This window comes from Oncorhynchus tshawytscha, linkage group LG17 (assembly GCF_018296145.1).
Source record: "Oncorhynchus tshawytscha isolate Ot180627B linkage group LG17, Otsh_v2.0, whole genome shotgun sequence".
Lineage (NCBI taxonomy): Eukaryota > Metazoa > Chordata > Actinopteri > Salmoniformes > Salmonidae > Oncorhynchus > Oncorhynchus tshawytscha.
In genome coordinates, this window is record NC_056445.1 from 6,215,687 (window position 1) to 6,234,832 (window position 19,146).

At 40.0% G+C, this 19,146-nt stretch overlaps 1 protein-coding gene across 2 annotated transcripts in view; it reads right to left on the minus strand.

Annotated features, from left to right (window-relative positions):
• The window catches only part of LOC112216762 (protein phosphatase 1H-like), a 50,754-nt gene extending 33,092 nt beyond the window's left edge, over positions 1–17,662 (minus strand). For both annotated transcript variants that reach the window (XR_006079203.1, XM_024376822.2), the window contains exons 1-3: positions 17,219–17,662; positions 4,140–4,308; positions 651–1,007 (exon numbers count right to left, since the gene is read on the minus strand). Coding sequence is in view for 1 of the 2 variants with exons in the window: in XM_024376822.2 (XP_024232590.1) it covers positions 651–1,007; positions 4,140–4,308; positions 17,219–17,448 (756 nt within the window). In the remaining variant the exon portion in view is untranslated. The remainder of the gene's footprint in view (positions 1–650; positions 1,008–4,139; positions 4,309–17,218) is intronic.
• Between the last annotated feature and the right edge of the window lie 1,484 nt (positions 17,663–19,146).

Below are 19,146 nucleotides of genomic sequence, written 5' to 3' on the forward strand. Positions count from 1 at the left end.
TCCCTTTGTCCCTCAGTCTTCCCGCTCTTTCATTCAAACCCAACCCCCTTCCTTTGTGTAACCAGCCCTCATATCGGGTTAGCCCACTAGGGGCTTTTCATGACATGATTAGTAATCGATGTATGATCTATCCTGTGTATATATATATATATATATATATATATATATATGTAATTATGTGTGATTATTTAGGTATTTAGTAAATAAATAATTATACCAATTTGTGTATTTCTGATTCAACTAGGGTTCATGCAGATAACCAAGTACTTACGACAATCAGAATGAGACCGATCGAGGTGACGATTAATAATTGAAATCTTCAGAACTTTAAGAGAGTGGATTCAGGAGATAACTGCTCTATATAAATGAATGCTTCCGTGGTGCCCCAGGTTATTAATGGTTTAATTGTTGCAAGGTTTATTTCAATCACGTAATCAATTAAACGTTAGGTAAAGAAATGGGTGAAGGTGGTGGTGGGATGACGGGTCGGGGCTGAGGTGGAAGGGAGAGGTCTGTGAGGAAAAATACCTACAAGGCACATCTAACCAGGACAGAGGCAACATCTCCGCAACTCTGATATTCTCCCTCAAACAATAGCGTCTCATTGAGATGCACACAACGCAACAACAACAGCCATGGCAGGTACTCACCATTTCCTTGAAGGCGTTCTCCATGGCTCCCATCACCAGGCTATCGTGCTGGATCTTCTTCTCTGTGAAGAACCTCTGTGGTGGAGGGGTGCAGGGGGAGCTGGGGGCGCCAGCGGCTCCACGGAGTGACGCGGCCCGAGTCAGGGTGGACCGGTGGATCCCGGGGGTCATGTGGTGGTTAGACTCCTCACCGAAGATGGTGGGCGGTAAAACGGCATGGTTCCTTAGGACCTCGAGGACAGACTGGAGATGCTCGACGATGTGGTGTTGGAGGAGCTTGGAGGCTGCTACTGCAGCCCCGGAGCCGGCGTGGCCGTCGAACAATGCCCAGTAGTAGAATACCAGACTCTCTGAGTCCTGTAGGGGTGTGTGTGTGTGGGGGGGGGACAATATAAATATGTTTGCTTAGAAATATAATAGAATGGATACTTTGTAGTCTATTTTTCAATAGCATTGATTTGCTATCAGAAAAATAAATTAAAAATGTAACCTTTATTTAACTAGGCAAGTTAATTACAGTGATGGCCTACACTGGCCAAACCCGGACGACGCTGGGCCAATTGTGCGCCACCCTATGGGACTCCCAATCACGGCCGGTTATGATACAGCCTGGATTCAAACCAGGGTGTATGTAACGATGCGATGCAGCGCTTTAGACAGTGTCTTAGACCACTGCGCCACTCAGGAGGCTATTGTGTGTTTAATTTCATCAAATATTTTCCTGGAGGTGGCCGGCGGGAGCATGTCAGATTAATATGCTTAATCTAATTTAAACTGATTATTTTCATGGTGTTTAATCACAGTTCATCCTTCATTCGGGAGGATTTCTAAATGGGTAATCAAACTACCGTAGTTATAACTGGCCAACTGTTGCTTTAATACAGTATGTACAAAATCTATCGTGCCAGTCAATGTAGTACCAGGCTCATGTGTTTCTGGCCAAGAGCCTGTCTGTTTGTCCCTAGAAGGGCTCTATAAGAGGATCAGAGTATACACATTAAACTCTACATAATAAACCATCCCCACTCATTCAGCCACACTAGTGTTTCAATGGCCTGCTATTATTAGATATATCAGCACAGCTTCTCAGAGAACTAAGTCATCAAATGGGAGAGAAAGAGTTGCTTGAATGACAAATTACCCCTGTAGAACATTCAGTACATAAGGGTTATTGGGTTCTGCTCTCTCGCTCTGTGTGTGTGTGTGTTTGTGTGCGCACTGTGGGTTTGCAACAAGCCCCATTCAACAGCTGCGAAAAAAGGTTAGGCAATTATATCAGAGTAGAGACAATTATGGCATCAAACAACTGGAGGTTACATGTGTACCCTGCTGCTTCAAATACAAAATCATTGAAACTATGGCAGAAAAGATGAAGGGAACGTATTGCATGAGTGGATAAGAGCAATGAAAAACAAAGCTGAAATGCTGGTGTTAAGACATTTCGGTTTGTTTTGTAATTTTGTAGGAGTCATGTAACGAGCTCGCTCTATAAGACAGCAATACTGGAGTAACGCATCATGACTCACTCTGACCAATCACATGTGTACGCTACAGAGGTCAAACCAATCACTGAGCAGCGCTGTGATGTGCCTGCTGGCACTGGCTGAGTGACAGTCACCCCCGGCCTGCTCAGGGCAATAGGCAACACAGGAAGCAGTAGACCACAGACCACTGACATAGTCTCTAGACAAGGTATAGGATTCTGAGAAAAAGAAAGGCCAGTGGATGTGCATGGCCTATTGGTTAAATCTCAACAGTATCATGGATTAAGGGAAAGAGACAACTGTGTATGTGCTTACACATAGATAGAGAGAATGTGTGGAAGAGAGAGAGAGAGAGAGAGAGAGAGAAAGAGAGAGAGAGAGAGAGAGAGAGTCACACCCTGACCTTAGAGAGCCTTTTTATTTCTCTATTTGGTTAGGTCAGGGTGTGATCAGGGTGGGATTTCTAGGTTTTATGTTTCTATGTTGGTGTGTTTGATTCCCAAGATATTAGTTGTCAGTTTCCTTTAGAGTTTTGTGGGATCTTGTCTTTGTTTGTTGCTTTATGCACGACTAGCTTTACGTTCGGTTTGTGTTCATTGTTTCTTCCCGGTGTTGCGTTTTCAAATAAAGAGAGAATGTATGCCTACCACGCCGCACCTTGGTCTCCTTCTAACAACGGACGTAACAGAGTGTGTGTGTGTGTGTACACTGCATTCGGAAAGTATTCAGACCACTTGACTTTCAATATTTTGTTACGTTACAGCCTCATTTTAAAAATTAAAAATTGACTAAGTATTCAGACCCTTTACGCAGTACTTCAGTACTTTGTAATCGCTGCCAAAGGTGCTTCAACAATCTCGAGTCTTCTTGGATATGACGCTACTAACTTGGCACACCTGTATTTGGGGAGTTTCTCAAATTCTTATCTGCAAATCCTCTCAAGCTCTGTCAGCTTGGATGGGGAGCGTCACAGCACAGCTATTGTCAGGTCTTTCCAAAGACGTTTGATCGTGGTTCAAGTCCGGGCTCTGGCTGGGCCACTCAAGGACATTAAGAGACTTGTCCCAAAGCCACTCCTGCATTGCCTTGGCTTTGTGCTTAGGGTCTTTGGCTGTTGGAAGGTGAACCTTTGCCCCAGTCTTAGGTTCTGAGAACTCTGGAGCAAGTTTTCATCAAGGATCTCGCTGTACTATGCTCATCTTTCTGACCACTCTACCATAAAGGCCTGATTGGTGGAGTGCTGCAGAGATTGTTGTCCTTCTGGAAGGTTCTCCAATCTCCACAGAGGAACTCTGGAGCTCTGTCAGAGTGACCATCGGGTTCTTGATCACCTCCCTGACCAAGGCCCTTCTCCCCCGATTGCTCAGTTTGGCCTGGCGGCCAGCTCTACGAAGAGTCTTGGTCGTTCCAAACTTCTTCCATTTAAGAATGATGGAAGATACTTTGAGACCTTCTTTTGGACCTGCAGAAATGTTTTGGTACCCTTCCCCAGATCTGTTCCTCAACACAATCCTGTCTTGGAGCTCTACGGACAATTCCTTTGACCTCATGGCTTGGTTACTGCTTTGACATGCACTGTCAACTGGAACCTTATATAGACAGATGTGTGCCTTTCCAAATCATGTCCAATCAATTGAATTTACCACAGGTGGACTCCAATCAAGTTGTAGAAACATCTTAAGGATGATCAATGGAAACAGTAGGCGCCAGAGCTCAGGTTTGAGTCTCATAGCAAAGGCCCTGAATACTTATGCAAATAAGGTATCTGTTTTTAAAAAATATATACATTTGCAAAATTTTTAAAAACCTGTTTTGGTTTTGTCATTATTGGGTATTGTGTGTCGATTGATGAGGGACATTTTTTTTTTTATTCAATTTTAGAATAAGGCTGTTACGTAACAAAATGTGGAAAAAGTCATGGGGTCTGAATACTTTCCGAATGCACTGTACATGTATGGGCACCCATGTGTGTGTGTGCCTGTGTGTGTTTGCCTCTGTCTCTCACAGCGCTGTTCTCCTTCAACCCCAGGCCTTCTCCGTTGGGCAGCGAGGATCTTCTCTTGGCGGTGGGGGTCTTAATGGGGGTGGTGGAGTCTCCTGGTCTCTTTCTCACCACCACCACCTCACAACACGCCTGGTCCTCATTCAGGGAACTCTTACCTGCGTTGATCACCCTGGAGGAGAGGGGAGCACATACCAAACACACAGGATTAGCTACTTACACTCTTAGAAATAATGGTAAGGGGTCATTCTATTTGATTTTAATCACTTTTTGACCGCACCACATTTGATTTGAACAAACTTGCATACGAAGAAATGGTCAGAAAGTTACATTTTTTAACTGAATGCCAAAACATTAAGGATATAGAGGTGCTCAAAGTTGAACCATTTTGCATACCCCACCCTACCATTATTAGACAGATTGACTTTGATATAATTTAAAAGCTTACATACAGTGTTTTCAAACAAATTGAATAATTTATTGAAAAAAAGGGTTTTAATAAACATGCCATTTTTAAACCTTTAACATCAATTATCAAAAAACGCTTCAACTCCAATTGTTTTCACCCTACGGTTAGGCTACAAATAGTTCCCTGGGCCCAGTTTTCCAAAGAATTAAGTTTTCGGATTTGGATTTCAGCAATCGGATAGGATTAAATGCATATAAATAGAATGAATAGAATGGGAGTCCCAATTATAGTCAATGATACGCCCATTCTATTCATTGTATTTCTATGCATTTAATCCTATCCAAGTGCCAACATTTGATTAGATAACATTTTAAAGACTGGGCCCTGAGGTACAAAAAGATCAAAATACACATCATGTATCTTCAGAGGCACACAATGATCTCACATGGTTCTGTTTGGTACCTTTTTGGGTACTTGTATGGATAATCTAGTATAAATGGTTCATTTCTGTGACCAATATTTTTAATACAAAAATGGAACAATCACACTCCAAGGTGAAGTTACATTTCTGTTTCCCAGGGTACAAACATATTTTGTGAACCCTCAATACCCACCATAAAGTACAATGAGGACTAACGGCTTTGTCACTGTGGCGGTATCTTAAAAGGCAAATATGTATTTCCCAGCATGCTCTATATAAAGTAGATTTTTGTTGTTGTTGAATATCTGCTTTTGCATATACATTGATTGATTGATTGATTGATTGATTAATTAATCTTATGCTACACAAAGATAAATAACATATTTTTCTAAACTAATCCAATCAGTTAGTTGGATATTTTGCACCAGTTACTGAAATCGTTCCAGTTTAAATGGCTTAGGTACTATCCTGTATATTTCTAACGCTGGCAGACATACAAATTCCAACTGTTGGATAGCGTAACTCTGGCTGGAGTCCTATAGGATTTACACATAACTTTGTTAGCAGTATAATGTGACTTGCAGGTAGGGTAACTACTTACAAGCCTGATATGACCTGTAAACCATGAGTTTCAGGCCACTGAATTAGGGTAAATCTAGGCCTCAAAATAAGGCCTTATGCGCTATGTAATTTGTCATAAAGAGTTACATCTGAATGATGTTTGCCTAGGAACTGGTGAAGGCCACAGGACTGCAAATGAACAAATTAAGAACCTTCACAAAAAACAGTCATGAGTGGTAATTAACAATTCACTTAAAAAGGCTAGGCACACTGGGAAATTATTTTGGAGGCGTGGCTTTCAGTCAGTTATTTTTAGCCAACCGTTAGTGGAAGTGTTGTACCAGTTTAAGTGGTCTATGGTAGAGTGGTCACAGGTACATTTTTGCCATTTACAATAAATAAATGGCTCTTTCACTGTGGTGGTACCCTACAAAGGCTACCTATTATTAAGGCATTCTTCTGTACCTGTGGCCTATATGTAAGAAAGGTCAAATCTTAAGTATTATGTACCTATAACTAAACGTACAAAGGTGTATCTTGCATGGTACCACTACGGTGACTAGTGCTTGTACCCCTTTAAGAACAAATATAAACCTTTGTTTCTAGGAGTGTAGCAGGAAAAAACATAAACTGGTCTTGTAAAAGCATCCAGAAGAAGTTACAGCCGTACAGGCAACAGATGATAAATATGAGCGCGCAAACGCACAGCTCTGACTCATCCTTCCCTTATAAGGAGATACCATCTAAGAGTTTTTTCATGAGTTTTCATCCATTTACCTTAGCACATTTCATTTCAACTATGATGGTGATACAATATTGATTACGATTATCATCATGAATATTAAGGCTATACGCACTACATGTTACACACATAGACACTCAACCATGCAAATTGGCGGGGTTATTATTTATTTGGACAGCATGCATTATAGTCTTACTCTTATACAGACATCGTACACACTCTCACTAAATCACATCCAATATCATTCACTTCAACTTACTCAGATTTACTACACACAATATTTTGTCTCACTTTTCTAACATCTGTGGCATTGGCTCACAGGCAAACAGGCAAGAGAATAAAACATATAATGCTAGAACCTGTTTCTTGAATTCTAAATATCAGACATTTGAAAGCTCTAGTTGACATAATACCTCTGATGGCAGTAACTTTACAAGCACTAATTATGGTCAATTTAGACTGAGAATAGTATCTATTTATGGTAAGGGGTGAAATAAGTATAGCTACTTATAATTGTAATGGTTTATCAGATTATAAAAAAAGAAGATCAGTCTTTACGTGGCTAAAAGAAAAGGAATATAACATATACTGTTTACAGGAAACTCACTCTACATCCTTAGATGAAGTTGTGTGGAAAAAGGAATGGGATGGTGAAATAATTTTCTGTCATGGACAAAGGAACTCAAAAGGTGTGATATTAATTAACATACATTTTGATCTGAATGTGCAAATTAGTTAGGAATGATCTTTTTGAATATGAAAGTCGATGAAAAAGAGATTTGGCTCATTAATCTATATGGTCAAAATCAGGATGATCCATACTTCTTCGAACAGTTAGGGGTGTACTCACTTTTGTTGCCAGCGGTTTAGACATTAATTAACTCTTGTAACTACCAATCCCGGATCCGGGAGCGTAATCATCAACTGACACTAATTAGCATAACGCTGTGTGTTGAGTTATTTTAAGGGGACAGCAAATTTACACTGTTATACAAGCTGTACACTCACTACTTTACATTGTAGCAAAGTGTCATTTCTTCAGTGTTGTCACATGAAAAGATATACTCAAATATTTACAAAAATGTGAAGGGTGTACTCACTTTTGTGATATACTGATATATATATGTGAATTTGACCAAATACATTTGGTTCCCTAAAATGGGGGAATATGGATGGAAATACCTCAAATTAAAGCCGACAGTCTGCACTTATAGTTATAGTCATTGTATAATTTCAAATCCAAAGTGCTGGGGTAGAAAGCCTAAACAACAACAAAAAACTGTCACTGTTCAAATACTTTTGAACCTCACTGTAGCACCAGTCTGTGGGTGTCTGCTCTGCAAATGTAGCAGCATCACCCATACTCAATATCTACTGCTCAGAGCAGAAACCTTGTTTCTGAAACATTGTGTGTGAGTGTGTGTGTGTCTTTGTGTGTGTGAAAATCACCCAAGGGTCAGACAGAGCGAGAGAGATAGTGTCACCTCTGTCAGTCAAACACTTCTCTCCTCTTCACTGATAGCTCAATGAGTCTCAGGGATGCTAGGCCACAATGTGATTACTCTAGTGGCTGTTCTCCAAGGATTGTGTGAGGTTATGATTGAGAAAACAGCCAGAAGGCCACAAGGAGAAAAACAATGGTATGGAGTAGTCTGGATGAACCCCACAGTTTCTTCCAGATCAGACAGTCAAATTGTCAGATTACTCATTACTGCCGATTATCAGCCCTCCTCCCATTACATAATTTAGCAGATGCTCTTGTCCAAATCAATTTACAATCAGTGCATTAAACTAAGGTTGATTAAAAGGACATCACAATAGTGTAAAATTATCCTACTATACTTGTAGAAATTAAATGCTACTGTAAACTTAATATTAGTATTTAACAGTAGTTGACTGTTATTACATGGGATTGGTGCAAGCAGGTTGGCTCGAAATCGGTTAATGAGCCAGCAACTCTTTACCCTCCCACAAAATGTGTCCACTGTGCACCGTAATTTACAGAATGCTGCAGTAAATAATACAGTACTTTGTTAAATAGTAATGTAATAAAATTACAGCAATTGCTAACAGTGAATATGTAATCATATATTACAGCATACCAATAATATGTGGTGCTTTATATCACTTGCACTTGTAAAGGTCTTAACAAAACCTTCTAAAGTGGCAGGGACTAAACACTCAACCATTTACGGTTTGAGTCTTGCTGCCACACTGATATGTTCCTTATACACATTACATTGTTAGAGAACTACTACCACATTTCCGTTAAATTGGTACAACACTCTCAGTAACAGCGCAACAAATATAGCCCCTCACAAGGCACGCCTCAAAACATATTAATGAGACAGAAACAACAATATCATGCACCCACTAATGTTCTAAATGTTTTTGGCACTCAAAAAAAAACCGTTTGGTACTATATTCTGTGTGGTGCTGTTGAGTTACAGCAAATTACTGGCAGCACAGTAGCCAGTAAATCACAGTAGATTTAGAGAAAAAGGTTTTCAGATACCAAAAATACAGCATGGTACTGTAGTCTGTGGGGTAGTGCTGAATTACAGTAAATTACTGGCAGCACAGTAGCCAGGAAGTTACTGTAGATTTACAGATCAAAGATTTTAGATTTAAAAAATATGGGATTCCACTGTATTCTGTGGGGTACAGCAGTCACACTAATGGGTACAACAAATATAGCCTCATACAAAGCACGCCTCAAAATATGTTACAGAGGAGTAGCAGAATGCCAATGGTTTCTACTGACAATTGAGATGTACAAACTACGGCATAAGGGGACAACAAGCGAATACGAGGCAATCCGTAATTTCGATTAAGACATTAATGAACGAGCTAGGACGGACGGAGTCAATATAACTATTTGTTCAGCACTTTTGAAATGTACAGGGACAGAATTCAGAACATGGGCCATTCTTACAGTGTTCTCCCTGTACATTAAGTCAAAAATGTAGGATAACTAAAAAGGGCATGTGTGACTGACCGGCTCAAATCAGTCTTATGTAGCAAAATGTCAAATGTTTTTTGTTTGTTGTTGCATTGGATAGAAGTAGAGACTCCGAGCTACAAAATGGTATATAATACACTGCATTTTTGAGGAACAATGGGAAAGTAATTCTGCTTTGAAAGTTGATAAACTTGTAAACTCACTTTTGAGAAAAGGGCATTTTAATGTTTTGGTACCTACTAGAGAGCTCTCCTTTGTTAACACCCATTCAGCATAGTTCACACCCTCTTAAGCCAGCTCCACCCATCTCTTTAAGGATTCACATGTGAGGTCATGTGCTAAACAGTGAGTAGTGTAGCAAAGATTAAGACTAAAAGTGGTTGTAGTCTACAATAAGGAACATTTCCAGGCAAACAGAAAGCGTCCGGATGAAAATATTTTCTAAATATTAGATGACACTCACCCAGACACACTTGTCTAAATTGATGGGTCATGTGAAAGAAACGCTATAACCCCCAGCCACATCCAGTCGTGGAAAAAGTACTAAATTGTCATACTTGAGTAAAAGTATAAATCATTTCAAATTCCTTATATAAAACCAGACGGTAGAGTTTTTTGTTATTTTTATTGATGGATAGCCAGGGGCACACTCCAACACTCAGACATAATTTACAAACAAAGCATTTGTGTTTAGTGAGTCTGCCAGATCAGATGCAGTAGGGATGACCAGGGATGTTCTCTTGATAAGTGTGTGAATTTGACAATTTTCTTGTCAAAATGTATACGAGTACTTTTGGGTGTAAGGGAAAATGTATGGAGTAAAAAGTACATTATTTTCTTTCAGAATGTAGTAAAAGTTGCCAAAAGTATAAATAGTAAAGTAATTTACCGATACACCCCCAAAAAAAAAATACTTAAGTAGTACCTTACACCACTTCCCAAATGCCTTCTGTCGTGGAAATGTCCTGTATTACCAAATCATGAGAGAGCAAACCACACACAAGTCAGAGTTATATCATAAAGTCCATATTTAATTATGAGCTTCACCATAGCCCTGTGACTCTCAGATCAATTCAGTGTCTATAAATGAATTCTCTGAGAGTGCTTACAAAACAGTTCTTAGTATCATTTATAGGCAAGACACACCCCTCTCAACTCACATGACAAATAACAGATCTTAAGAACAATACAAAGGAAGACTTTACTTGAGAGAGGAGTATCCCATAGCCAGACAGCATTAGCTATAAATTATTGTTCAGTTTGCTCTCCTAAAACGAGGTTCTAGTTCTCGTTCTTGGTACAACATAGTACCAAAACATTACCTCATCCAATGGCATATATCAATTGTCAATTCTAGATACCCCCATCTCAAATACAATCCCTCCTGAACAATCTCACGGAGAGGAGTGACTGGCACACAGACATTGTGGAGACAACTAACTGGTTCCCCTTTAATCACGCCATCCCTTCACATGGTTTAAGAATAGTTACAGACACATCCACAGATAAGACTAACCTGACCTCTCCCCTCTCTGGGCCCTAAGTAACTGAGCCCTAGCAGAGAAGGGATAACTGCAAACTGCAAACAGTATCATCCAAAAAGAATACTTCCTAATGACAAATATCTCACATAAGCATTATTATGTAAATAAAACATCTTATTTATCAATGTTATCTAACTAATTCTGATTCGTCTATCACAATTCACACCAAACATTAGCATACTTTATATACGGTTACACACGCACCTATCACATAGTATTCCGTACATAAGTTAAGGCCATGCAACCTGAGTTGAAAATGAAATTAGTTGCAAAACGAATAGGAAATATAGCCAAGACGTTGATGTTAGGAATATTATGAATAAATGACTAAACAATATTCTCATTTTAAATGGATCTGTAACTAAGTAAACTTATACTCTGTTTTATTATATCTGATTAACAATATGAGTTCATAAGAAGGGATTGTGTGACACGGACAAGGAGTAATTAAAGTTAATGAACACCATTCCCACTAGGCAGAGACGAATGGGTTGTGGATTAAGTAAGCAGATAAGGTAGTTAAAATATGGTTGAACCGACAAAACTTAGCTCTTGGGGTGTTTTTGATAAGGCAGTGAGTGCATTCCTAGCAAAAAAGAGAGGGTGAGGGTGAAAATAGGAGGAAACCCAAAAAGAGCCGAGATGCGCTGCCCTCCGCTCCCACAGATGAAAAAGTTAGCTAATTGGGCGGGGATGAGGGTAACAAACTATATCCTTCTCGGGTATACAGAGGTAATCTTATCGATGAAATAGTGGTTGTGAGAATACAGCTGCAGGAGCGACAATCAGGGGGAAAAAAGGGGTCAGATACAAAGAGAGCGAGATTAATGAGAATCCTCACTGAGGAAAACTTTGGGCTTTTAAATTAGGGCTATTTTCTGCTGTCCCGATTAGTTACGAATACAGAAAATTGTAAAATGGGTCTATTTGCAGAAAATCTTAGTCATTTACATAGCGTTGGTGGTATAGTGGTGAGCATAGCTGCCTTCCAAGCTGGAGTCCCGGGTTTGGTTCCCAGCCAAGGCGTTGACTGATTTCAGAGTTTTTGATTGTAATTACACAAATTGTATGTTTTGCTGAGAAAGATATGGTCGCTAATGTTTGTATAAGATATAAACTGAACGTTTTAATATCTTGTTTGGTTCAAATTGATAGAAGGGATAAATTGAACGTTTTTAATAGATTGTTTAGGTTAAATTAATAGACTAATTCATTCAGTTTAAAATAATAACGAAGCGAATTGTGATACAAGACGATGTCTGTTCACTAAATGATCTGTTTGAATAATGTATTGGGAATAGAGTCGTAATTAAAATGCTGAATCAAAGACGAGACAGTTACTTAAATCTAATGAATTCTAAATAATAATCAAGAGACAATTACGATAGATTTGTGCCCATCGAAATATTCTTATAAATTTAGCGAATTGAGAGATGAGAGATGTTGATTAATGTTGTAAGTCCTAATTCAAGATTCAACAGATGTGATGAATTAGGTTTGGTTTATCTAACCGGTACTGCTGTTGCTGCAGACAGCCAACAATTATTTACAATTCATTGAAAGTCGTTGCGGCTTGGGTCTAGGTTGAGCGCCTGTTGATGACATCACTCGCAAGGCACTTTTGTCGCCACGGTAATGATGTTGTGACTGGGGGTGACAGAGAAAATTGTTTGTGTCATTTAGAGGGAAAATGTGTGCATTATTGTTTTGAGTCACTTTTTAAAAGTTGATAAACATTTCCAAATACATTTTTAAAAGTAGCTGTAAGTTGTCAGGGTAGTCAGGAAAGATGCTAAAAACTAGCAGCAGATTCGCTAGGTGGGCATCATTGATTTGTGGCGTGTATTGGACTATATTTGGCTGTGAGAAAGGGAGATTTGAGTTTCTGAATCGATGTAGCATAGTGAATGCATAGTGAATATTTAGGCGTTTTGTGTTTTTCTGGGAGAATGGGAGTTTTATTGTCTCTCTTTTAGATGTTTCCTGGGACTATAATCTTGGGGAGAGTGGGTGAGATTGAGGCCATAAACGACAAAATTGAAAAAGGCCTGGAAGTTTTTGTTTTTCATTAAGGTTTGCAAATATACACACATAAAATATTTGCTAGGACTATTTGTTTTAGTGCAAAGGTATTTTAAAGGGGCACGCGCACATATGGAATTTTATGAGTTTTTATATTCTGAGTTTTAATTACACAAGTTTTTATTTTTTATTTTAAGGATAAAGGGTTCTTTAATATGTCTAATGTGGTATGGAACATGACTATAAAAGGGTGGTATGACCTTTGACCTTATCGTGGCTATCTCTTGGGGGAGAGCCATTTGTATAATGAATTTGTGGTCATTTGGGATACTAGTTTTAAGGTAAATTAATTATAATGGAGTTTATAGTTTGGGGATATAATTATAGTTTGAACCACAGATGAGAAAGTGGTTCAGGATTCTGTTTTACCACATTGGCTGTGAAGTTTTTGAATTGGCTATTATTGATTTGGTATTTCAACAGAAAAAAATCCTATTTATCATTGATAATAAATAAGGGAGATAAGATACATTGAGGTTTGGATAGGAGATATATTAAGCCAATAGGGCAGGAAATTACATAGAAAAATAGTGATTTTATAAGCATAAAAACGTATTTATGAAAATAAACACTATGCAACATATATTAAATTATTGATGAAACTGATTTTAAGGTTAATTCATGTTATTGTCAGATAAAATACTGTGGATGCCTGAAGGAAAGAGCTTATTAGTGTAGGAAGGATTTGATATGGTTAGCATTTGTTTTGGCTTTGTTTGACTATTAAGAAGTTTTTATTTAAATAGTATTACATTTACAGGGATATATGACATCTGTGATGATTTAGGATTATTGTTAGGATCAAGACAGATTGATTAAGGAAATGTAAGGACTTTAGAGATTGCCACTCATAGACATGTTTTTTCTAAAATCAATGATTTTAGATGAAGTCAAACAGTGAGACGCTTAGTGGTATTTGAAAGATAGGAGAGAAAAGGGTTACTGTTTAAATCGATTAATATATATATTTAAGAACATATCCATTGCTCAAAAAAATAAAGGGAACACTAAAATAACACATCCTAGATATGAATGAAATATTCTTATTTAATACTTTTTTCTTTACATGGTTTAATTTTGCTGCCAACAAAATCACACAAATTATCAATGGAAATCAAATTTATCAACCCATGGAGGTCTGGATTTAGAGTCACACTCAAAATTAAAGTGGAAAACCACACTACAGGCTGATCCAACTTTGATGTAAGGTCCTTAAAACAAGTCAAAATGAGGCTCAGTAGTGTGTGTGGCCTCCACGTGCCTGTATGACCTCCCTACAACGCCTGGGCATGCTCCTGATGAGGTGGCGGATGGTCTCCTGAGGGATCTCCTCCCAGACCTGGACTAAAGCATCCGCCAACTCCTGGACAGTCTGTGGTGCAACGTGGCGTTGGTGGATGGAGCGAAACATGATGTCCCAGATGTGCTCAATTGGATTCAGGTCTGGGGAACGGGCGGGCCAGTCCATAGCATCAATGCCTTCCTCTTGCAGGAACTGCTGACACACTCCAGCCACATGAGGTCTAGCATTGTCTTGCATTAGGAGGAACCCAGGGCCAACCGCACCGGTACCTAAAGGCAGTCAGGCTACCTCTGGTGAGCACATAGAGGGCTGTGCGGCCCCCCCAAAGATATGCCACCCCACCCCACACCATGACTGACCCACCACCAAACCGGTCATGCTGGAGGATGTTGCAGGCAGCAGAACGTTCTCCACGGTGTCTCCAGACTGTCACATCTGTCACATGTGCTCAGTGTGAACCTGCTTTCATCTGTGAAGAGCATAGGGCGCCAGTGGCAAATTTGCCAATCTGTACTGGCCTGTCTCCTGGTAGCGCCTCCATGCTCTGGACACTACGCTGACAGACACAGCAAACCTTCTTGCCACAGCTCGCATTGATGTGCCATCCTGGATGAGCTGCACTACCTGAGCCACTTGTGTGGGTTGTAGACTCCGTCTCATGCTACCACTAGAGTGAAAGCACCGCCAGCATTCAAAAGTGACCAAAACATCAGCCAGGAAGCATAGGAACTGAGAAGTGGTCTGTGGTTATCACCTGCAGAACCACTCCTTTACTGGGGGTGTCTTGCTAATTGCCTATAATTTCCACCTGTTGTCTATTCCATTTGCACAACAGCATGTGCAATTTATTGTCAATCAGTGTTGCTTCCTAAGTGGACAGTTTGATTTCACAGAAGTGTGATTGACTTGGAGTTACATTGTGTTGTTTAAGTGTTCCCTTTATTTTTTTGAGCAGTGTATAAACATATTTTTTGTTGCTAAAGATGTGGGGCTCAATGACGGGTCGCCACTGCATAGGAGATTTGATGACGTTGAAGTTGAAATGGGGCTGGAATAGTGGAGGCCGCTCCTGTTTTCTTTGCGTCTTGTGGTAACTCTCCATGGTTCTAAATCAATAGATGTTTCGTAGTCTGAAAATTTCGGAAACATGAACTTGCTTGACCATTCTGTAGGTCATGTAAGAAGATGCTCTCCAGTTTTGTGATGAAACAAAGGTGTGGTTGAATTTATTCTGCAACTGTGTCTTCTTCTTGTCTTTTTTTATTTAACTAGGCAAGTCATTTAAGAACAAATTCTAATTTACAATGACAGCCTACCCCGGCCAAACCCAGACAACGTTCTGCTAATTGTGCGCCGCCCTAAGGGACTCCCAATCACGGCCAGATGTGATACAGCCTGGATTCAAACCAGGGACTGTAGTGACGCCTCTTGCAATGAGATGCTGTGCCTTAGACCCTGCGCCACTCTCGGGAGGAGACCATATATATATATACACACACAGTGGGGGGAAAAGTATTTAGTCAGCCACCAATTGTGCAAGTTCTCCCACTTAAAAAGATGAGGGAGGCCTGTAATTTCATCATAGGTACACTTCAACTAAGTTGCTTACCTATTGCAGATTCAGTCTTCCCAGCCTGGTGCAGGTCTACAATTTTGTTTCTGGTGTCCTTTGACAGCTCTTTGGTCTTGGCCATAGTGGAGCTCTCTGCAGGTCATTCACTAGGTCCTCCCATTTGGTCTTGGCCATAGTGGAGTTTGGAGTGTGACTGTTTGAGGTTGTGGACAGGTGTCTTTTATACTGATAACAAGTTCAAACAGGTGACATTAATACAGGTGACGAGTGGAGGACAGAGGAGCCTCTTAAAGAAGAAGTTACAGGTCTGTGAGAGCCAGAAATCTTGCTTGTTTGTAGGTGACCAAATACTTATTTTCCACCATAATTTGCAAATAAATTCATTAAAAATCCTACAATGTGATTTTCTGGAATTCTTTTTCTCATTTTGTCTGTCATAGTTGAAGTGTACCTATGATGAAAATTACAGACCTCTCATGTTTTTAAGTGGGAGAACTTGCACAATTGGTGGCTGACTAAATACTTTTTTGCCCCACTGTATGTATGTATGTATGTATGTATGTATGTATGTATGTATGTATGTATGTATGTATGTATGTATGTATGTATGTATATATATACATATACATAGGTTGTAACCAAATTATAGCTATTTTTTTGGTTTGGCTACCCCAGTGATTTTACTCACACACCGCTACTGGTAAAGACCCAGCTCCCAGGACTGATGAGAGCTAGACCCCTTTTCTGAAGTGGAAAACTGCTGCATATTGGATGATGTAACTGAGTGAGATCTGATGGAATTTCGCCCTGTCGATGTTGACTTGCGGAGAACAGGCGATAAATGGGAGAATGAAACACGTGGGCCATTAAAATCAGCATAATAGTGTGCAGTATAAAATAACTGCATAAAGACAAAGGATTAGGCTATTTCAATGAGCTATTATGGCAAACATTTCGCTATTATCACACATTTAAGTTAGGACTTCAGGATTGTTTTCGTTTCCAGTAAATGCATGGGTCTACACAAGGAATTTCTATTAGGCCTACATCTATCTACAGATGAGCAGGCTACATTGGAAGATTTATTCTCATGCGTCTGAGCTGAGCTGTGCGTGGGAGCAGACAGGCAAGGAGCTGTCAGTGGCACGCAAACTCCATGGCCATAAATAACATGATAATTCCCAGATGCTGTCTTCTCTCCTCCATCCTCATACATGCATACACTCTCTCTCTGTTTCATGCGAATAACATATTGGACTGTGACACACAACACAAATCTACGATAGGCAATAGCCTACATGTTTCATTCTATTACGTGGCACGCATTTGAATCTAGTTCCAAAACCGTTATCTGTAAAAGGCAGCGGATGCTGAGGCAGAGATGGGCTATGGGTGCAGCCTTGCAATGAAACTAAAGAAAGGGTTGACAAATCTTGGAAGATGGACGTATCTATAGGCTACATCAGTTTAGGCTAACGTACTTACTCTGCGTAACCAGTGGCCCACGGCAATCTCTCCGTCTCTTTGAGGATGAGAATCGGCCGCCCTATGTGATCTGCAGAGCACTCGATTTCATCCTGGGTCAGTCCTAGGAATTCGGGTCTCGTGTATGGGAATTTCAGCGGCAGTTCTGATCCGGAATAGTCACCTTCAGCGCCACCAGCCACAACGCCTCCCATGAAATTGGCCACCGCAGATTTAACCCGAGTGAGCATGTTCGTGCCGCGTCGTGTGTCGGTGCTGTGCGGTGCTCCAGCGCGGCTCCCCTTTCCCGAATTTCCCCCCAGCTCGGCGACACGTTTCGACGACAGCGCGAAGGATGCAAAAAATACCTCCTCCTATTCAGGATTTTATTCAAAGCCGCTGGAGAGAGAGCTAAAGTCCCCTTGTGGACGCGGAAATACACTCGCGATTAACAGAGTCATGTGATTCCAACCTATCAAGCTGCTGGATTTGGTCGCCAGGGCCACCGCACGAGCACTGAGCTATAGGGTTGACTAACAGTTGAGGGTCAAAGGTATCACTTATCCTGTGGTCTTGAGCATTGTAGACAACGTCTACAACCTGTCAGGGACAACCCCTGGACTTACACACATCGTGGAGTTTCCCAGAGGTGTGTGTTATCATGGGGCAACTTTGGTTTTAGAAATGGGGGGGACATTTATATATCTATATCTTTTTTACATTTTTATAAATGTTTTATCCAGTCGGTTAAACACTTCAAAACACCCTACCTGACCATTCTGAGGGTCTGCATGGTCCTAAAAAACACTGTTGCCTTGTTTGGTATCACATTCAAATTATAAAACTGGAGGGGACAAAAATGCAATTTCTGAATGTTGTCCCCAGTGAAAGTTGCTCCCCTGTGTGTTATTATAATTGGGTCCGCAATATGCCAAAATGCACTAGCTGGCACTAGCTAGCCCTACCTGGTTACTGGCTATAGTCATGCTAGCTAGTAGTAGCTAACAGTGACAAAAATAAAAACATTAATTAACTGTTCTTCTGTGTTTCATGGAAACGCCCAAACATTACACTTGAAATCAAAAATATGTATTTAATGATAGCCTCATGGAGAACCAGGCTTCCCTAATATGGGTAAGCCTGGGGAAGTTCTCAATAGAGGTCGAACCCTGGTAATATGCTGCATTCAAAACAACTGAGAACTCAGATCTTGGAACTTGTAAATCTCTGACTTCCGACTTCAGTGCGTTCAAGACAACAGGGATATCGAAAGAAAACAAGCTCGGACTGGGAACAATCGCTTTCAATGGTCATCCAACTTAGAAATTCTGGCATCTTTCTAGAGCTCCGACTTTCCGACCTTTAGAAATTCTGGCATCTTTCTAGAGCTCCGACTTTCCGACCTTAAGATCACTATTACGCCATGATTTTACCTCATTTGTTTCAGAGTTCCCAGTTGTCTTGAATGCACCAATAGTGCTCACTAGATTAGTATCGTAGGTGCAACAGTGCATGACAATTATTTTTACAGTCTATAGTGAGGATGGCTGGGAAATCGCTGATTACAGTTCTCAGTCGCTTTGGTGCATTTCTTAGATCAAAAGTGCAATTCTTGATACTACTTGCACAAATTCCAAATAATCTAGTCACTTGTGCACATCATTAAAGCAATTTCTTATTCCTTTGAACAAATTGCAATTGATAATGTACATGTGTCAGCTTTTTTCCACATTATCAATTGATCATGTCATGTTGATCAAAATATAGTAGATGGTTCTCTGTTGAATAGTCTTACCCCTCAAAACATCTAGGTATTAGGTCCTTGCATAAGCCATTACATGCAAAATTGTTGAACTATTTGTCAAACTGTCAGGCATAGTTTTACACATTTCTATTAGACCTTTTGAACAAAAACGTGAATTAATGAATCGTGCAGGTGAAATTGACCC